Here is a 14995-nt window from a genome sequence, read left to right on the forward strand (position 1 = left end):
GATAGTGCTCTTCTAGGGATGAGCATCACCTGCAACTTTCTGTTCAAGCGTAGGATAGACTAATCACTAATGCCGCGTCCAATGTCGGTAGAAACCTTTTAAGCAGCAAATGCCAGCTGCCAGCAATTGCAAATGGAAATATCTAAAAAATATAAAAAATCACAAATGTGGAAAAAAAACTTTCATATGATTTGATTGAGTACTGATCCTTGTTACATTAATCTATTATAAAATTACTTTAAAAAAAATTTAATATAAAATTACAAGTATTTTGCTATTTGACCAGAGCCAGCGTGGCTGGTGAGCGGAAGCTGGCCCATACGTACCCCGACAAGTGGAGAGAAAAATGAAAAGGAAAACAGAGAGAACAAAGAAAAAGAGGGAAAGAGAAACAAAAAAAAGAAAAAGAAAGGGTGGAACCTGGCAATTTTGGGCCCCGTTGTGTACATCAATTTTGAGAAGAGTTCATTTATTTAATTAGCTCACGAACGGGATTTCCCTTCCTCATACCATTTTCTTTTGTTTCTTGAGAGACATCAAGAAGTAGCAACGAAAGCAAACCAACCATGGGGCTTCCCCCCTTAAGTCCCGCAGTCTCTTGCTCAGCTCTTTGCATTCTAACAATCGTTTCAGTCTTTTGCTTTGGTTCCACCACCTATGGCTATGGCATTGGCGGGAATGAGACAGACCGACAAGCCTTGCTTGAATTCAAGGCCAAAATAGTCGATGACCCTTCCATGGTTTTGAGTTCATGGAATGACACCACCCACTTCTGCCTGTGGCATGGTGTTACATGTGGTCGACGCCACCAGAGGGTCATGGAATTGGACCTGGGATCTCAGAAACTCGTGGGATCTATATCGCCTTTCATTGGAAATTTGAGCTTTCTAAGGCGTCCATATCTCATAAACAATAGCTTCAGTCATCAAATCCCTCCAGAAATCGGCCGTTTGCATAGATTAGTGTCGCTACAGTTGGCCCATAATTCAGTAGGTGGCAGAATTCCTACAAATTTATCGGGGTGCTCTAACCTCAAGTATTGCAGACTTTATTTTAATCTGCTGACTGGGGAAATTCCTATTGAGGTTGGCTCCTTGTCAAAGCTCATAACGTTTGCTGTCGACCACAACCTACTAACAGGAAGTATCCCTCCATCTCTTGGCAACTTATCGTCACTTAAAAACCTTTATTTACTCGACAATAATATAGGTGGGAGTATTCCTAGTGTTCTAGGCCAACTTATGAACCTTACAGCTATTTCTTTTTCTTCGAATCACTTTTCTGGCACCATCCCTCCATCAATCTTCAATCTCTCTTCTATTACAATTCTTGAGGTGGGAGAAAATCAAATCCAAGGGAGTCTTCCGTGGGACTTGGGGATAACTCTTCCGAATCTCAAAAAATTCTCCGTGGGCAGAAACAAATTTATTGCAGGCTCCATTCCTCCTTCAATATCCAATGCCTCTAATCTGGAACTACTTGATTTTGGAGGGAACAAATTTACCGGAAACATGCCTTCTTTCGAAAAGTTGCATAGGCTTGAATTTTTTGGTACTGGCCAAAACCACCTAGGAAGTGAGGGAGCTGATGACTTGAGTTTTCTTTGCTCTTTGACCAATGCCACTAGCTTAAAGAAGTTGGCTATAAACGACAACAATTTTGGTGGACACTTGCCTGAATGCATAAGTAACTTGTCATCTACTCTAGAAACATTGTTAGTAGATAACAACAACATAGTCGGAACGATTCCGAGTGGGATTGTGAATCTCGTCAACTTAGAGAGACTCCACATGTGGAATAACAGATTTTCAGGTAAAATTCCAGCTAATATTGGAAAGCTTCAGATGTTACTGGAAATGGTTCTATCATATAACAGTCTCTCAGGCAACATTCCATACTCTTTTGGAAATCTAACTCTGTTACTCAAACTATATTTATCCAACAATAATCTGCAGGGAAGCATCCCTTCAAGTTTAGCCAAGAACCAATCTTTGATCACTTTAGATCTTTCTAATAATAATCTCAGTGGTACCATACCCCCGCAGGTCATTGGTCTCTCATCCTTATCAATTCTTCTTGATTTGTCCCGTAACCGTTTCACCGGTCCCCTTCCCATGGAAGTTGGAAATCTGAAAAATCTACGTAGACTAGATATCTCAAAAAACATGTTAACTGGTAAAATTCCAACGAGTCTTGGCAGTTGTATTGTGTTAGTGTTTCTAAACCTGCAAGAAAACTTCTTTGTAGGGATCATTCCATCAAGTTTTAGTTCTTTGAGAGGACTTCAAGAGTTAGATCTTTCTCGAAACAATTTGTCTGGAAAAATTCCACACTTTTTTGTGGGTTTCAAGTTTTTGGATCTTTTGAATTTATCTTACAACAATTTTGACGGTATAGTGCCAACAGAAGGCGTTTTCAAGAACTCAAGTGCAACTTCAGTTGTGGGAAACAGTCAACTATGCGGGGGGATCCCTAAGATGCAATTGCCTAAATGCAACTTTGAAAAGTCCAACAAGACAAAATTGACCTTCACCATAAAATTAATTATCTCCATAGTTTGCGGGCTTCTAGGAGTAATTTTTGTGCTGTCTTTTTTATTTGTTTGTTGGTTAAGAAGAAAAAGAAAAGAACCAACTTCAAGTTCTTCAGGAAATTTGCTTTTAAATTTGTCGTACCAAAGTCTCCTAAAAGCCACCGATGGGTTTTCCTCTACAAATTTGCTTGGTGTGGGTAGTTTTGGATCCGTCTATAGAGGAGACATTGACGATGGTCAAATGACAATTGCTGTCAAGGTGCTCAACCTTCTGGGTCGTGGAGCTTCCAAAAGTTTTCTTGCCGAGTGTGAGGCCCTGAGATACATTAGGCATCGGAATCTTGTAAAGTTACTCACAGTCTGTTCAGGTGTTGATTATCAGGGTAATGATTTCAAGGCTCTAGTTTATGAATTCATGGTCAATGGTAGCCTTGGAGATTGGTTGCATCCGACTGCTACAGAGGATGAGGTGCACCAGGAGCAGAGGAGTTTGAATCTTTATCAGAGATTGAATATCGCCATTGATGTTGCAAGCGCATTGGAGTATCTCCATTATCATTGCCAAACACCAATCCTGCACTGTGACCTCAAGCCGAGCAATGTTCTTCTGGATGATGAAATGATTGGACATGTCGGAGACTTTGGGTTAGCGAGATTCGCTCCCGAAGCTGACCATAACTCTTCAACCAATCAATCGAGCTCTATTGGTGTAAGAGGAACTATTGGTTATGCGGCTCCAGGTAAACACTCTTTATCATTTCTTAGTTATAGTCTTTTTTCTTCTAAGAACATGTCTAAATTTGAACATTTCTTCATAATAAAAAATTTCGCATTTTGGTATTTTATTTTCTGGTTTCATCACATAGAGAGTATCATAGCATAATTCCTTTCTTAGCATTAGTTATAGTCATATTACAATTTATCATATATATATATATATATATATATATATATATATATATATATGTTGACTTGCAGAGTATGGTATGGGAAATGAGGTGTCCTCCTATGGTGATATATATAGCTTTGGGATCCTCCTATTAGAAATGTTTACTGGAAAAAGACCTACAAATGACATGTTCCAAGGCACTCTAAATCTACATTCCTTCGTCCAAGAAGCTTTGCCTGAACGAGTAGTCGAGATTGCGGATCCAATTCTTTTTCGGGGAATAGAAGAGACAACCATAAACAGTACTGATAATAACAACAACACTAGAAGAGAAGAAGAGATAGCCATGAACAGTACTGATAATAACAGTAGCATTAGAAGAAGCAGAATCCAAGAGTGTTTGATTTTGACGTTTGGGATTGGAGTTGCTTGTTCTATTGAACAACCAGGAGAACGGATGAGCATGAAAGATGTTGTAACTGAGCTTCATTTGGTCAGAAAGAAGCTTCTTAAAACTACAAGTGGAACCTAACATTAACATACAGGTAATATTGGTAAATTGTTTATTTCAATTTTAATGATGATTATAAGCTCGATCATTGAATTTTGCCGTCTATTTCTTATTTCAATTTTGATGCCAGGGAATGAGAGAATCTTGCTCTTATTAGGTTGAAACATTATTAAAAATTAAAAAAAAACTACTTATAATACACCACGTAAACCGGTGTGATAAATAGATATGAAGAAGAGCATTACTCTTTAAAAGTTTGATTGCATGTTTGATTAAAGAGCGTAGAGAAATTCTTGAAATTTTGTATATGTGCACGACTTAAGTAAATTTGGTTAACCAGAATTTTATTTTTTTTCCAAACTACCTCAATATGATGTTTCACAAAGAAATAATGGTTGTTGAAATTTTTTGAGTTATCTTAATACTACGTCTTATTATAATTTCATGTGTTCGTCAAACAAATAGCGCAAGTCAAGCAATATTTTGTAATGAGATGCATATATGTTTTAATTATTTTGAGGTTAATTTAAATTAATGATGTTGGGAATGGTGATGAATTACTCATAATAGACTTTTACTTGTATGCATATATAAAAGTGTTTTTAAAATGGTAGTGTAATATGGAAAAAGCTAACTTATTACCGTGTTATGCACACACTTGAAAATTAAGCATACTTCAGTTATCTGATATAGTTGTTGTTCAAGTATAATATATTGTTATACATCATGTTAAAATTCATAATAAGATTAAATCTTATTAATCTTTTTTCAGATAATACAATGGTTCAAGACCTTTGTAATTTGAGACTATGGGGGTTCTTATATATGGTTCAAGCTCACAGGTACTTGGTGAGACGTCTTATTTGTGTTTGATGTACTGGAATTTGGTTTATATTGATGTTTAAACTTTATTATGTCTGGAGACTTTTTATGTGCTTTTAGATATTTGGAGTTGGATTGTAATCGTTTAATTGTGAATTGTTTTATCTCATGGATCGAGTATTGTTAGTTTGATGTAATTAGGATTGGTAATTTTGACACGACCTGACAACCCGACACGAATACGATACAAAATTAACGAGTTTAGGTCATAAACGGGTTAACCCGTTTATGACTTTATGACCCGTGTATTTCGGTCTGACGGGTCTTGTCACGGGCCGCCAGACACGATTATGTTTTTTATTTATTTATTATTATTATTATTTTAAAGGAAGTGAAATTAGCTGATTAGCCTAGGACGTAGAGATTATAGAAGCATTAATGAACACAGTGCACTGGGCTCAAGGAAATGAAAAAGGATTCAAACTCATTTATATGGAAAGTTGAAATGACAGCCTGACAGGCGTCTAAAACTAGTGTTCTGGTTGTAAAAGTGGGACAAGACAATGAGTAATGATTCATTGCTACCTTTTTATACAACTTCTCACCACCTTACCTATGTGGCAAAGTGGTCCCTTAGTACTTTTTGAGTTTTAAAAATAAAATAAAGTGGGGGACCACCTTACCACATAAGCAAAGTGATAAAAAGTTATATAAAAAAGTAACAATAAATCATTACTCCAAGAGAAAAGGAATTGCCATTCTTCAATCTTTACTCAATTCTGCTATAAGATCACGGCCAAGGAAATTTTTTATTTTTTTCTTTGAACAGCGTGCGACATGCGTGCTTTGTGGAAACTGGAAAGTGAAAATTGAGACTTTACTTACGAAAACGGTCAGCCACTCAACCGTTCATGTGATCGACGACGGTGGCTTTAATGCCAAATTACGGTGGCTCAATTTGTGTACCTTTGACTTTGTCAACTCTTTTTAAAATTACAGAGAATTGACCGCATCAAAGAAGCTGAAGGGCTTGTTTGGTACGAGGGTGTGCAGTGGAAACGACCCCGGGCAGAGAAGTGAAAACACATCAAATAAAAAAAATAAAAAAAAACACCCTAACATCTTTTTCTTTTGGCGCCACCCCCTCTTCTTCTTCAGCGCCTCCCCTTCTTCATCCTCCCGTTCGACGCTCTCTCTCTCTGCTCTCCGCTCGCTGCCAACGTCGCTCTGTCATCGTCGGACAAAAGAGAGCGCTCGAGACGAGTGGCATCCTTGGCCCACTGAATCAACTTCTCCACTTCATCTTCTTCATCCTCAGCAGCATCATCATCACAGGAAGATAATAACCTGGGATCCGCAGGAATTCCGTGAGAGCCCTTGAGAGCAACGAATCTGGCAAAGAGCTCATCTTCGTCCACACTAGACGTGGTTGATTTCTGAGAGTTTTGCGGTGGAGATAAAGAATGAGAAGACGAATTAGGGACGACAGAGGGTCGAGATTTGAGGGCTTGGAAACGACTCATTATGCTAAACGAGTTTCACAGGTCGTGTTAGGTGACCTGTGAAAATTGTCATGCCGTGTCGTGTCTGGAGCTCCAACCCATTAACATAAATGGGTCATGTTTGGATCTATCTTAAATGAGTCACGGATCTTCACTGGTCGACCCGCAGACTCGTTTTCGCAGCCCTAGATGCAATGTGATTGTTATGTGGATATTGGGGACTTTAATTTAGGGGATAGAATTTGTGGCTATTAGTTTGCAAGCTTTTACTTTTAAAAAATGTCATAGTTTTTATCAATATTTGGATCTACATCAGAGGCGGAGCCAGGAATTTGTCCGAGTAGGGGCAAAATTAGAATGATAAAATAAATCCTAAAGTATGAAAAAAGCCTTCTCAAACAATGCTAATATTGTTCTTATCTTAATAAGAAAATAATTATAATAAAAAATAATAGTCAATCAATCACATAAATGTAAAATAAATAATCAAAAATATTGTTAGCATAAAAAAATTTCTAAATTCATGAATACACCACAAGTGGACAATATTAAAATTATTCAAATAGTCTACTAGATTAGTCTTTACAGTATATGATTATTCTACAAGGATAGTCTATATCTAATTATTCAAATAAAATAAAATAAAAATTATATTCTTCTAGACTAGCCTATTACTCAATCATTCTAGACTCTCTAATTAGTCAATCTATCAATATCACATATGACAAAGTGAAAGACTTAAGAGTAGGGGTGTGCAGGACCCACGGGCCCCACCCCGCCCCGCAACACATTTCCCCCGCCCCGCAAATTTAGAATGAAAAACGGTTTGATTTTTAATCAAACCGTGCTGGGAGGGGCGGGGTACGGGTTTGGGTTTTTCAAAACCCCAGGGACTCGCCCCGCTGAATAATATACAGCGCCACACACCCACACCCCCTCTTTGTTTTTTCCTTTACTTACTTCCTAGCGCCACACCCCGCACCCATTCACCTCTTCTTCTAAATCTTCCTCACCGTCCTCTTCCTCTTCTGACTTCTCTTCACATCTTTTCCTCTTCTTATTCTTCAATCTTCGATTCTTCACCTCCGGATTCTCTCCCTCCATCAAATGAAGATCGGAAATCGAAAAACGTCGATCACGTCGACGATCGATGCACGTCCTGTGGTAGATCTAGTTTGTCCACTTCATTAGCTCCCAATTTTTAATTTGTTTGTTGTTTCTGTGGTAGATCTAGTTTGTGTTTGTGTATAGGGTTTCTGGGTTTGTGTTGGTGGGTGGTATAAGAGGTGTTTGCGTTCGTGGAATCATGTTGTCGTGGTGCCGTGGCCCGTGGTGGTGTGGTTTTGCAGCTAGTAGCAGACAACCCACACAACCAGCACAACCCGCAAAAACCGCCCCACATCACCCCACCCCGCATTACCCTCGGCCCGCACGGACACAACACATTTTGTTCGGGGTACGGGTTTGATTTCTTGCACCCGCATGGGTGCGGGCCAGGGGCAAAAAGGATAGAAATCCGTCCCGTCCCGGCTCATACACACCCCTACTTACGAGAAGTTAGTCTAGTTTACACAGTACACGGACAAAGAGAAAGACTAGCTAGTTTAGTTTACACAATACACACCACACAAAGGCCAAAGCTGAAATATTATTTACTGTTTACTCCGTGGCAGTTATGAGCCAGATGACACGAATCTCGATTAGATTTAGACCATTACTTTTTCTTTCTTTTCTTTTTTCTTTTCTTTTCTTTTTTTTTTAATTTGAAATTTTGAGAAAAGACCATTATTTTAATTCCATACGAACCATAAACCATTAAAAGATGGAAGATAATAGCTGAGAGCAAACCATATTCATCAAAAAAGAAGAAGATAGCAGACGACCACGACTTGATGGACACAAGACAGACAGACTCACCAGGGTTTGCAAACACCACCACCATCAACGATTCAATAGACAAAGAAAAATAGTGAAAGAGGCCGAAAAGCCAACTTCTTGACCCCAGCAGTAGCAGCAGAAGACTAGGAAAATGTTTGTTTCATTGCTTGCTTTAGATTAGTGTCACCGCCGTACAAAGAAAAGAAAATTATACATTTATACGATTGTACTCTTTGGGCTGTTACTAGGTGAAAAAGTATGGTTCAGTAACTTGCGTTGAATTTGTGAAATGTGAGAGATCAACCCAAATTTGAAGCCAATTTAATTTTTTTAAAGGGCTAGGCTAATTGATTGGGCTTGAATTTGTAAGGGTGAAAGTAAGCATAGACTTAAATACTCATATAATTTTTTTTAAAAAACAATAAGATGTAGGGGCGGGTGCCCCTGCCCGCCCCCGCCCCCCCTTAAATCCGTCCTTGCCTGCATGGTCAACCGCAAGAATGTGGAGAAGTATATACATACTAACATAGGGCTTTTAATATGGCGGACTTTTCTTTTAAAATTAAACACAGTTAAAGCTAAAACTTTTAACTACATTGTTGTGGGATCCCTTCTTATGGCCTCGTCCAGTTCAATCTTTGTATTGAGTTTTCGAGTCTTAAAGCTCGACTGAAAGGATGAACTGAGAAGCAGGGCAAATAATAACAAAGTTTCAATTATATATATCACAATATACACAAGCTGAATATCTCAAGCAGATAAAGAAAGGGATCCAACAACTAGAGCAGCTCTTAGTTGATTCAGTTTCGAGCTTCTCCCATATCATGAAGCGGGAGGGCGGGGTAGCCGCTTGGCAATTTCCTGCCAAAAGATGGAACAATGCTCAGTCTTCCAAATGCACAAGAATTTCAAAACTACGGACTCCATACACAAGCCTATGCATATTATAGCGCCTTGATAGTTTCCCAAAATAGTATGTCATCAACATAATGTGTCATATAAAGCAAGTGCTCCATGGCCTTGCAAGGTAACAAATACAAAATTTGTATATAGAGAGCATCATGTTCACACTACCAATAACGAGAAGAGAGCACTTCTAGAATTTCCCGTCAATCTCGACCGTTCTGAGTTGTATGTAGTGTATCTTGTTAACAAAAACAGATATTTATAAAATGTCTATGTCAAAAATACCTCAAACAGCTGATTTATATTATCTGCCGTCTTTGCAGATGTCTCGATAAAAAACATTCCATTCTTCTCCGCATAGTCAATGCCATCCTGCAAGACAAAGAATAGATGTATTATATTATAGAAAAATGAATGCTAGTTTGCGGGCATATAGAATGTGACAATGCGTCAAATTGAGAAATGTTGCACTCACCTGAACTGGTACTTCCCGCTTCTCCTGAAGATCAGCTTTGTTACCAACTAAGGCCATGACTATATCAGGATTTCCATGTTTTTGCAATTCCTGTAAAATTCCATATTCATCAATTGTTTGAAAAAGTAAATTTGCACAGCGAGCATGGGAATTAATAACCAACTTAATCAAGGCATGCGGTTTACATAACTATACACCTTTCTGGGTAAAGATGCCATGCAGTCTACATAACTGCACCTTTCAGGGTAAAGATGCTATCTATAAGCTGTAAGCACTTGAAGTGCAGTGACAATACAACCCAGTTATCTCGGAGTAGGTTATTTATAGTTTTATTTCCTTTTTTCAACCCAACTCTCGCAATTCCTAGGGGATCCAATAAGAGCAATGTTTTTAATAGATCAAAATAAAGATTTTATTCATCCAAAAACAAAAGTGAACATACATATAAACCAATATGAGCTCACTTCAAGTAGTTAGTGCCACTTACATTAATGAACTTTGTGATAAAAAAAGCCATGCCATTAGGTACAACTTTTATATTGTTATTTCCAATTGAGTCCTCATCAAATCTGTAACAACCCGGTCCCATATTGGGAAGATGAGAGTAGCCCACATAGAATAAAGACTCATTAGTGCTAAGTCCAACCATGTTTACTTATTAGGTGAAACTGAGCTTTAAAAGTGATTCTTGAAAAGCCCCAACTTGATTAGTCATTTTGAGGTGATAGCGCATATGTGACTAGCACTTTTTCCTAGGTCGTTAGAGATGGTATTAGAGCCACTAGTAATGCCATGTGATACTGTCAGCAGTGCTTGACCTGGTCCTGACAAGGACATGAGTGGTACAAGGGGAAGTATTTGTAACACTCCAGTCCTATATTGAGAATATGAGTAATTCACATAGAGTAGATAGTTTATAGAGGCACTCATGGGTGCTAAATCTCACATTGTTTACTTACTAGTTTAAATTGGGCTTTATAAGTAATTCTAGGGAGAGTCCAAATTGACTAGTTCTTTTGGAGTGATAGTGTATATGTGGCTTAACACTTTTTCCTAGATCATTACAAAATCTAACTTTAAATATTATTGAAATTGAAAAACCTGCAAACCTTTTACAAGAAAAAATAGGAGAAAATGAAATTGTTGAGAAGGAAAAGAAATAGATAATATATGTTACTTCAGTAACGACGACTAATACTCTATCAAGTTCCTAATAGGATCCAACTCCAACTGCAAAACGCAGGGTTATGATATACCCTTTAAGCTGCTCGTGTTCTATTCACAACAATTTCAGCGTGAAACGGGTTTTGAAGCTAGGTTTTGGTAGCATGTTGATGAGGTTTTACAACCAAGTTTGGTGGCATATTCATAATATATTTCTTTTCTTAAACAAAACATAACAGTAGAGTTGCTTGCATTATTATAATTGTACTGCTAACAATTCTAAGCAATATCAACTCCTTGACCCTATTAGATGATTTAAAAGTTAGAACAGAATAGAAGAAAGAATTGTTTCCAAGTAATGAGAGGTTGTAAAAGAGAAATACAAAACTAAATACTTCCAAATGAAAAGCCATAACCTATAAGAATAAAATATCATTGCATATAGGTTAAAACAGATATTCACCCAACCACTGAAAAAACCAAAGAACCAGCCCAATTAGTCATCAGTCCGATTCAAAACGTAAACTATTGCCAATCAAGACCAAGCAACCATATTATGAAGCAATTAACAAACTTAAGTAATACATACAGATATATCAAGATCATATTCAAGCAGTATGTGAAGCGTCAAGGAGTTTTCCCCCACTAAGAAATTCCTATTATCGAAAGTTCACTGCTACTTGCTGGTTACATTAGACGCATTCCATTCACACAATAATTAGTGCAAAACATGTAATTTAGTGACCAACCAATGTCACCACTTAAAACATCTCCATAAACAAACTTTATTGTTACTGTTATTTATGAATACAAACTTTATTGTTACTGTTACATTTAATCTAACAAAAAGTCACCAGGTATGATTAACGCAACTAGATCCTTTTGTTTTAGAATTCATGCAATAAAGTAAAGAATATTAGATTGGAGCGAAGTGATTGCCAATAAAGAATATTTGGAAGCCAAGTGTTTTACAATCTAACTTTTTCAATGTTTCAAGTTTCAGGAGAAAAAGGGGGGATAAGAGGAACAAAATTGGATTTCTTTGTGATATTGAGCCATCAAGAAATCTATTAATATTTCAAAATTTTAAGCGGTTTTGACCTTCAATGAAAAATTAATTATGACCCATACTTCAATCCTAAACTAGGTGCTTAACCCTTAACGTAACTTCATCATGAAGGTCGTTTGTACCCTCGTGAAAAGGTTATCGTAGATTTTATCCTTTCCACAGAAGTTTTCAAGGAAGAAGAAAAGTTTTCCATAAGATATAAGTAAATAATAGAGCAAATGCGAAATAAATTAATACTATGCAATCTCTGAAAAATCTACCTTAACCCAATATTGTGCTTTGGTGAATGAGTCTGGGCTTGTTATATCATACACAACAACTGCAACTGCAGCACCTCGGTAGTAAAGTGGTGCCAACGCAGCATACCTGAATAAGACACTAATAATTAATGCTTTCTAGCAAAAAAGTGGTATACATGGGCAGAGATGGGGCAGAATTCCTATAGAAACAAGGGTGTTACAAGATGAGCTTTTGCTACATTACTTAGAATGTAAACTCTTTTTTATTTTTTTTGATAAGGAAGTGTAATATCATTAAAAAACGCAAAGCGCAGTCAAGTAGACTAGGAGTATGCAAGAGAAGCGACTAAGAAGAAGAAAAATGTAAACTTTTTCAATACATTTAAGCATGATTTGAAGAACAATACCTCTCTTGGCCAGCAGTATCCCATATTTCAAACTTAACAGTTGTGGAGTCTTGCAGAGCTATTGTCTGTGATAAGAATGAAGCTCCAACAGTTACCTGAAATCAAACCAACAAATATAAGTGCATCATAAATTAGCTTCTAGGGGAGAAGGGTAGACACCCAAATCCATTCACACAGAACATGGATAACAAACACTAACTGGAAAAAATTGAAAAAGATGAGATGTATTCTGAGCAGTATAGTTCAATAAGATATTCCTTACCTTGGATGTTGGGTCAAACTGACCACGAACAAAGCGAAGAACAATACAGCTTTTACCAACACCAGAATCACCTAACAAAACCAGCTGCACTTTGCCACAGAATTGAGACATTAGTTCCATTCATCCATAAAAGGGTTCAATAATAAGATCATTGGAAATTTCACAAAGTCCGGTAAATTCAACTTGACACGTTCCCCATTTGCCCCAGCAAGGAAACAAATATAAAGATTAAAAAAGCCTCTCACACAACTTAGTGTCTCCTACAATGTGAATCAACTAGAAGAATGAAGCAGTAACATGCTGCCAATTGCATACAGCCAAATCATAAAAAGATTTATGCACAAGTATTTTTATAAGATCATTTTTGTTCTCAGCTCAACTCAACTAAGCTTTCATCCCCACTAACTAGGGTCAACACCATGGATTATATTTAAACAAAATTGGGTCCAGCAACATAATCTTTATCCATATAATTAGGTATGTTGCCATGGATCCTAAGGAACATTGATAACAACGATACTTCTAAAGAACTTTAAACCTGGGCTAGCCATAATCACTTGAATAGCTAAAACGGATTGCTAGGCAAACTAGTCCACTTTCATCGACAAGACATATAATATATCAGGTTAATTCCACAAAATAAAACACATCAATTCTACGTCAAAGGACATTCAATAAATAACATAAAATTGCAAAAGAACCAAAAATACAATCTCCTAAGATGTCCCTCTCTTTCGTTACGCATATAAAAGCCACAAACGGACATCATATTAACCGTAAAGTTGCCTAAACCAGCAGACTTCGAAATTTTTTGTCTCAAAGTACCTTCACGCGAAGATTTTTAGGGTCGGGCGCTCCGCCATTCTCGGAGTTCGGGCCAGCCAAACGCCCGGAAGTCCTATCTGCATACATTAAACCACCCAATCAATCAAATTCAACCAAAATCCCCAATAAGGGTGGTCGCTAACAACCAAACCCACTTAACGACAATCGCCCAATTGAAAACTCATTTCCCAGCTCCTTGATTTATAGCTCAGAAATTCAAGAAATCAACCCAATGTTAAAAACCCAGATTAAAGCATATGAATTTGGTTACAAATTTGCAAACTTCAAAGAGAATATCGGGTTCAATCAATCTGAACCAGCAACAACCCTAGAAATACAAGAGGGCAAAATTAAGAGTTCATGAGAATATCACCTGGAAGAGAGGAGGAGCAACCCATGGCGAGCAGAGAGTGAGCGTGTGTAGAATACGCGTATTTCTATATGTGATCAGGGTTTAAGGTTAGAGAAGGGTTGCAGCGGAGATCGAACGAATGTGCAAAGATGGCATATGGGTGGAATTAAGGTCGTTAATGGCCGGTGCAATTGAAACCCCATGGACCATTGGACCCCACCCCATTTCGTACGTATGGTGCCACGCGTACCCCATTTTTGAAGCTTGCATTTCAGGCTATGATCATTCTTCCCCTCATGTCACGCATACAAGAGTAATGGTTTATCTCCTTTTTATCTTAAAAGATAAAAAAATTGAGAAGATTTTTAAAATTATTGCCCGATAAAAAGTGAGAAATTTTACCTAATCTTTATTAATTGTCATTGATTTTATTATTACATCCTTAAACTTAAAAAATTCTCAATTTAGTATATCTATTTTTCAATTTTTTTCAATTTCATCGATCCGTTAAGATTTTTTGCTAAATAGTATCAATATTCTCAAAATATTCATTTTTGAGAATAATTTCATTTAGATTGACCTTCGAGTTAGCACCAACCTAAGAAAGAAAAACAACAAAACTCCCGGGAACGTTCTATCCCTGAAGATAGATACTAAGCAACCAAGATAGCAGGATTTTTGGGATAGTCTCATCACATGAGATAGACACTAGGCAGCTATTCACGAGAACAGTTTCAATAGATATAATTAGATTGAGTCCCGAGAATGTAGACATCCTGGAACCAAGATTCAACTTAGCCAGTTAAAGCCCAGAACAAGTATATCCCGAGAACTCAAGTATCAACCGCATCGCAGGAAATCCGAATCAGAATCTCACGAACTAAGATAAATGTTACGGTTTAGATTTCTTGAGATCATGCTCAGTCTTTGAAAAATATAGGATTGGAGGAAAGAGAAGCCTAAGTCTAGATCAAACTCTGACGGCGCTCCCAAGCCAAAGAAGACAAACCTTAATAGTAATGGTGCTCATCATTCAACCTATAAATAGGTCACAACCCCAGGTATAAAGCTAGACGGACTGAATTTTGGGGATTAAGCATATTCTTTTTCTCTCATAAGCTAACTTATACATCGGAGTGAGATCCTTAGAAGGGTCTCTGA

At 37.4% G+C, this 14995-nt stretch overlaps 3 protein-coding genes across 3 annotated transcripts; 1 reads left to right on the top strand and 2 right to left on the bottom strand.

The window, feature by feature from the left end:
• Window positions 1-566: 566 nt before the first annotated feature.
• On the top strand, window positions 567-3954 carry LOC133863371 (probable LRR receptor-like serine/threonine-protein kinase At3g47570). The gene is made up of 2 exons (XM_062299312.1): window positions 567-3273; window positions 3512-3954. Exons 1-2 carry the CDS (start codon window positions 567-569, stop codon window positions 3952-3954), a joined length of 3150 nt encoding a protein of 1049 aa, XP_062155296.1.
• A 1955-nt stretch (window positions 3955-5909) lies between these two features.
• LOC133863372 (uncharacterized) lies at window positions 5910-6278 on the bottom strand. Its single transcript, XM_062299313.1, has one exon. It carries the CDS (start codon window positions 6276-6278, stop codon window positions 5910-5912), a length of 369 nt encoding a protein of 122 aa, XP_062155297.1.
• A 2372-nt stretch (window positions 6279-8650) lies between these two features.
• Window positions 8651-14071, bottom strand: LOC133863890 (ras-related protein RABF1). The gene is made up of 8 exons (XM_062300023.1): window positions 13856-14071; window positions 13483-13559; window positions 12658-12741; window positions 12396-12490; window positions 12010-12115; window positions 9517-9606; window positions 9327-9413; window positions 8651-8996 (listed from the first exon to the last, which is right to left on the bottom strand). Exons 1-8 carry the CDS (start codon window positions 13878-13880, stop codon window positions 8958-8960), a joined length of 603 nt encoding a protein of 200 aa, XP_062156007.1. The 5' UTR covers window positions 13881-14071; the 3' UTR covers window positions 8651-8957.
• Window positions 14072-14995: the final 924 nt, after the last annotated feature.

This window comes from Alnus glutinosa, chromosome 3, assembly GCF_958979055.1.
Source record: "Alnus glutinosa chromosome 3, dhAlnGlut1.1, whole genome shotgun sequence".
Classification (NCBI taxonomy): Eukaryota; Viridiplantae; Streptophyta; class Magnoliopsida; order Fagales; family Betulaceae; genus Alnus; species Alnus glutinosa.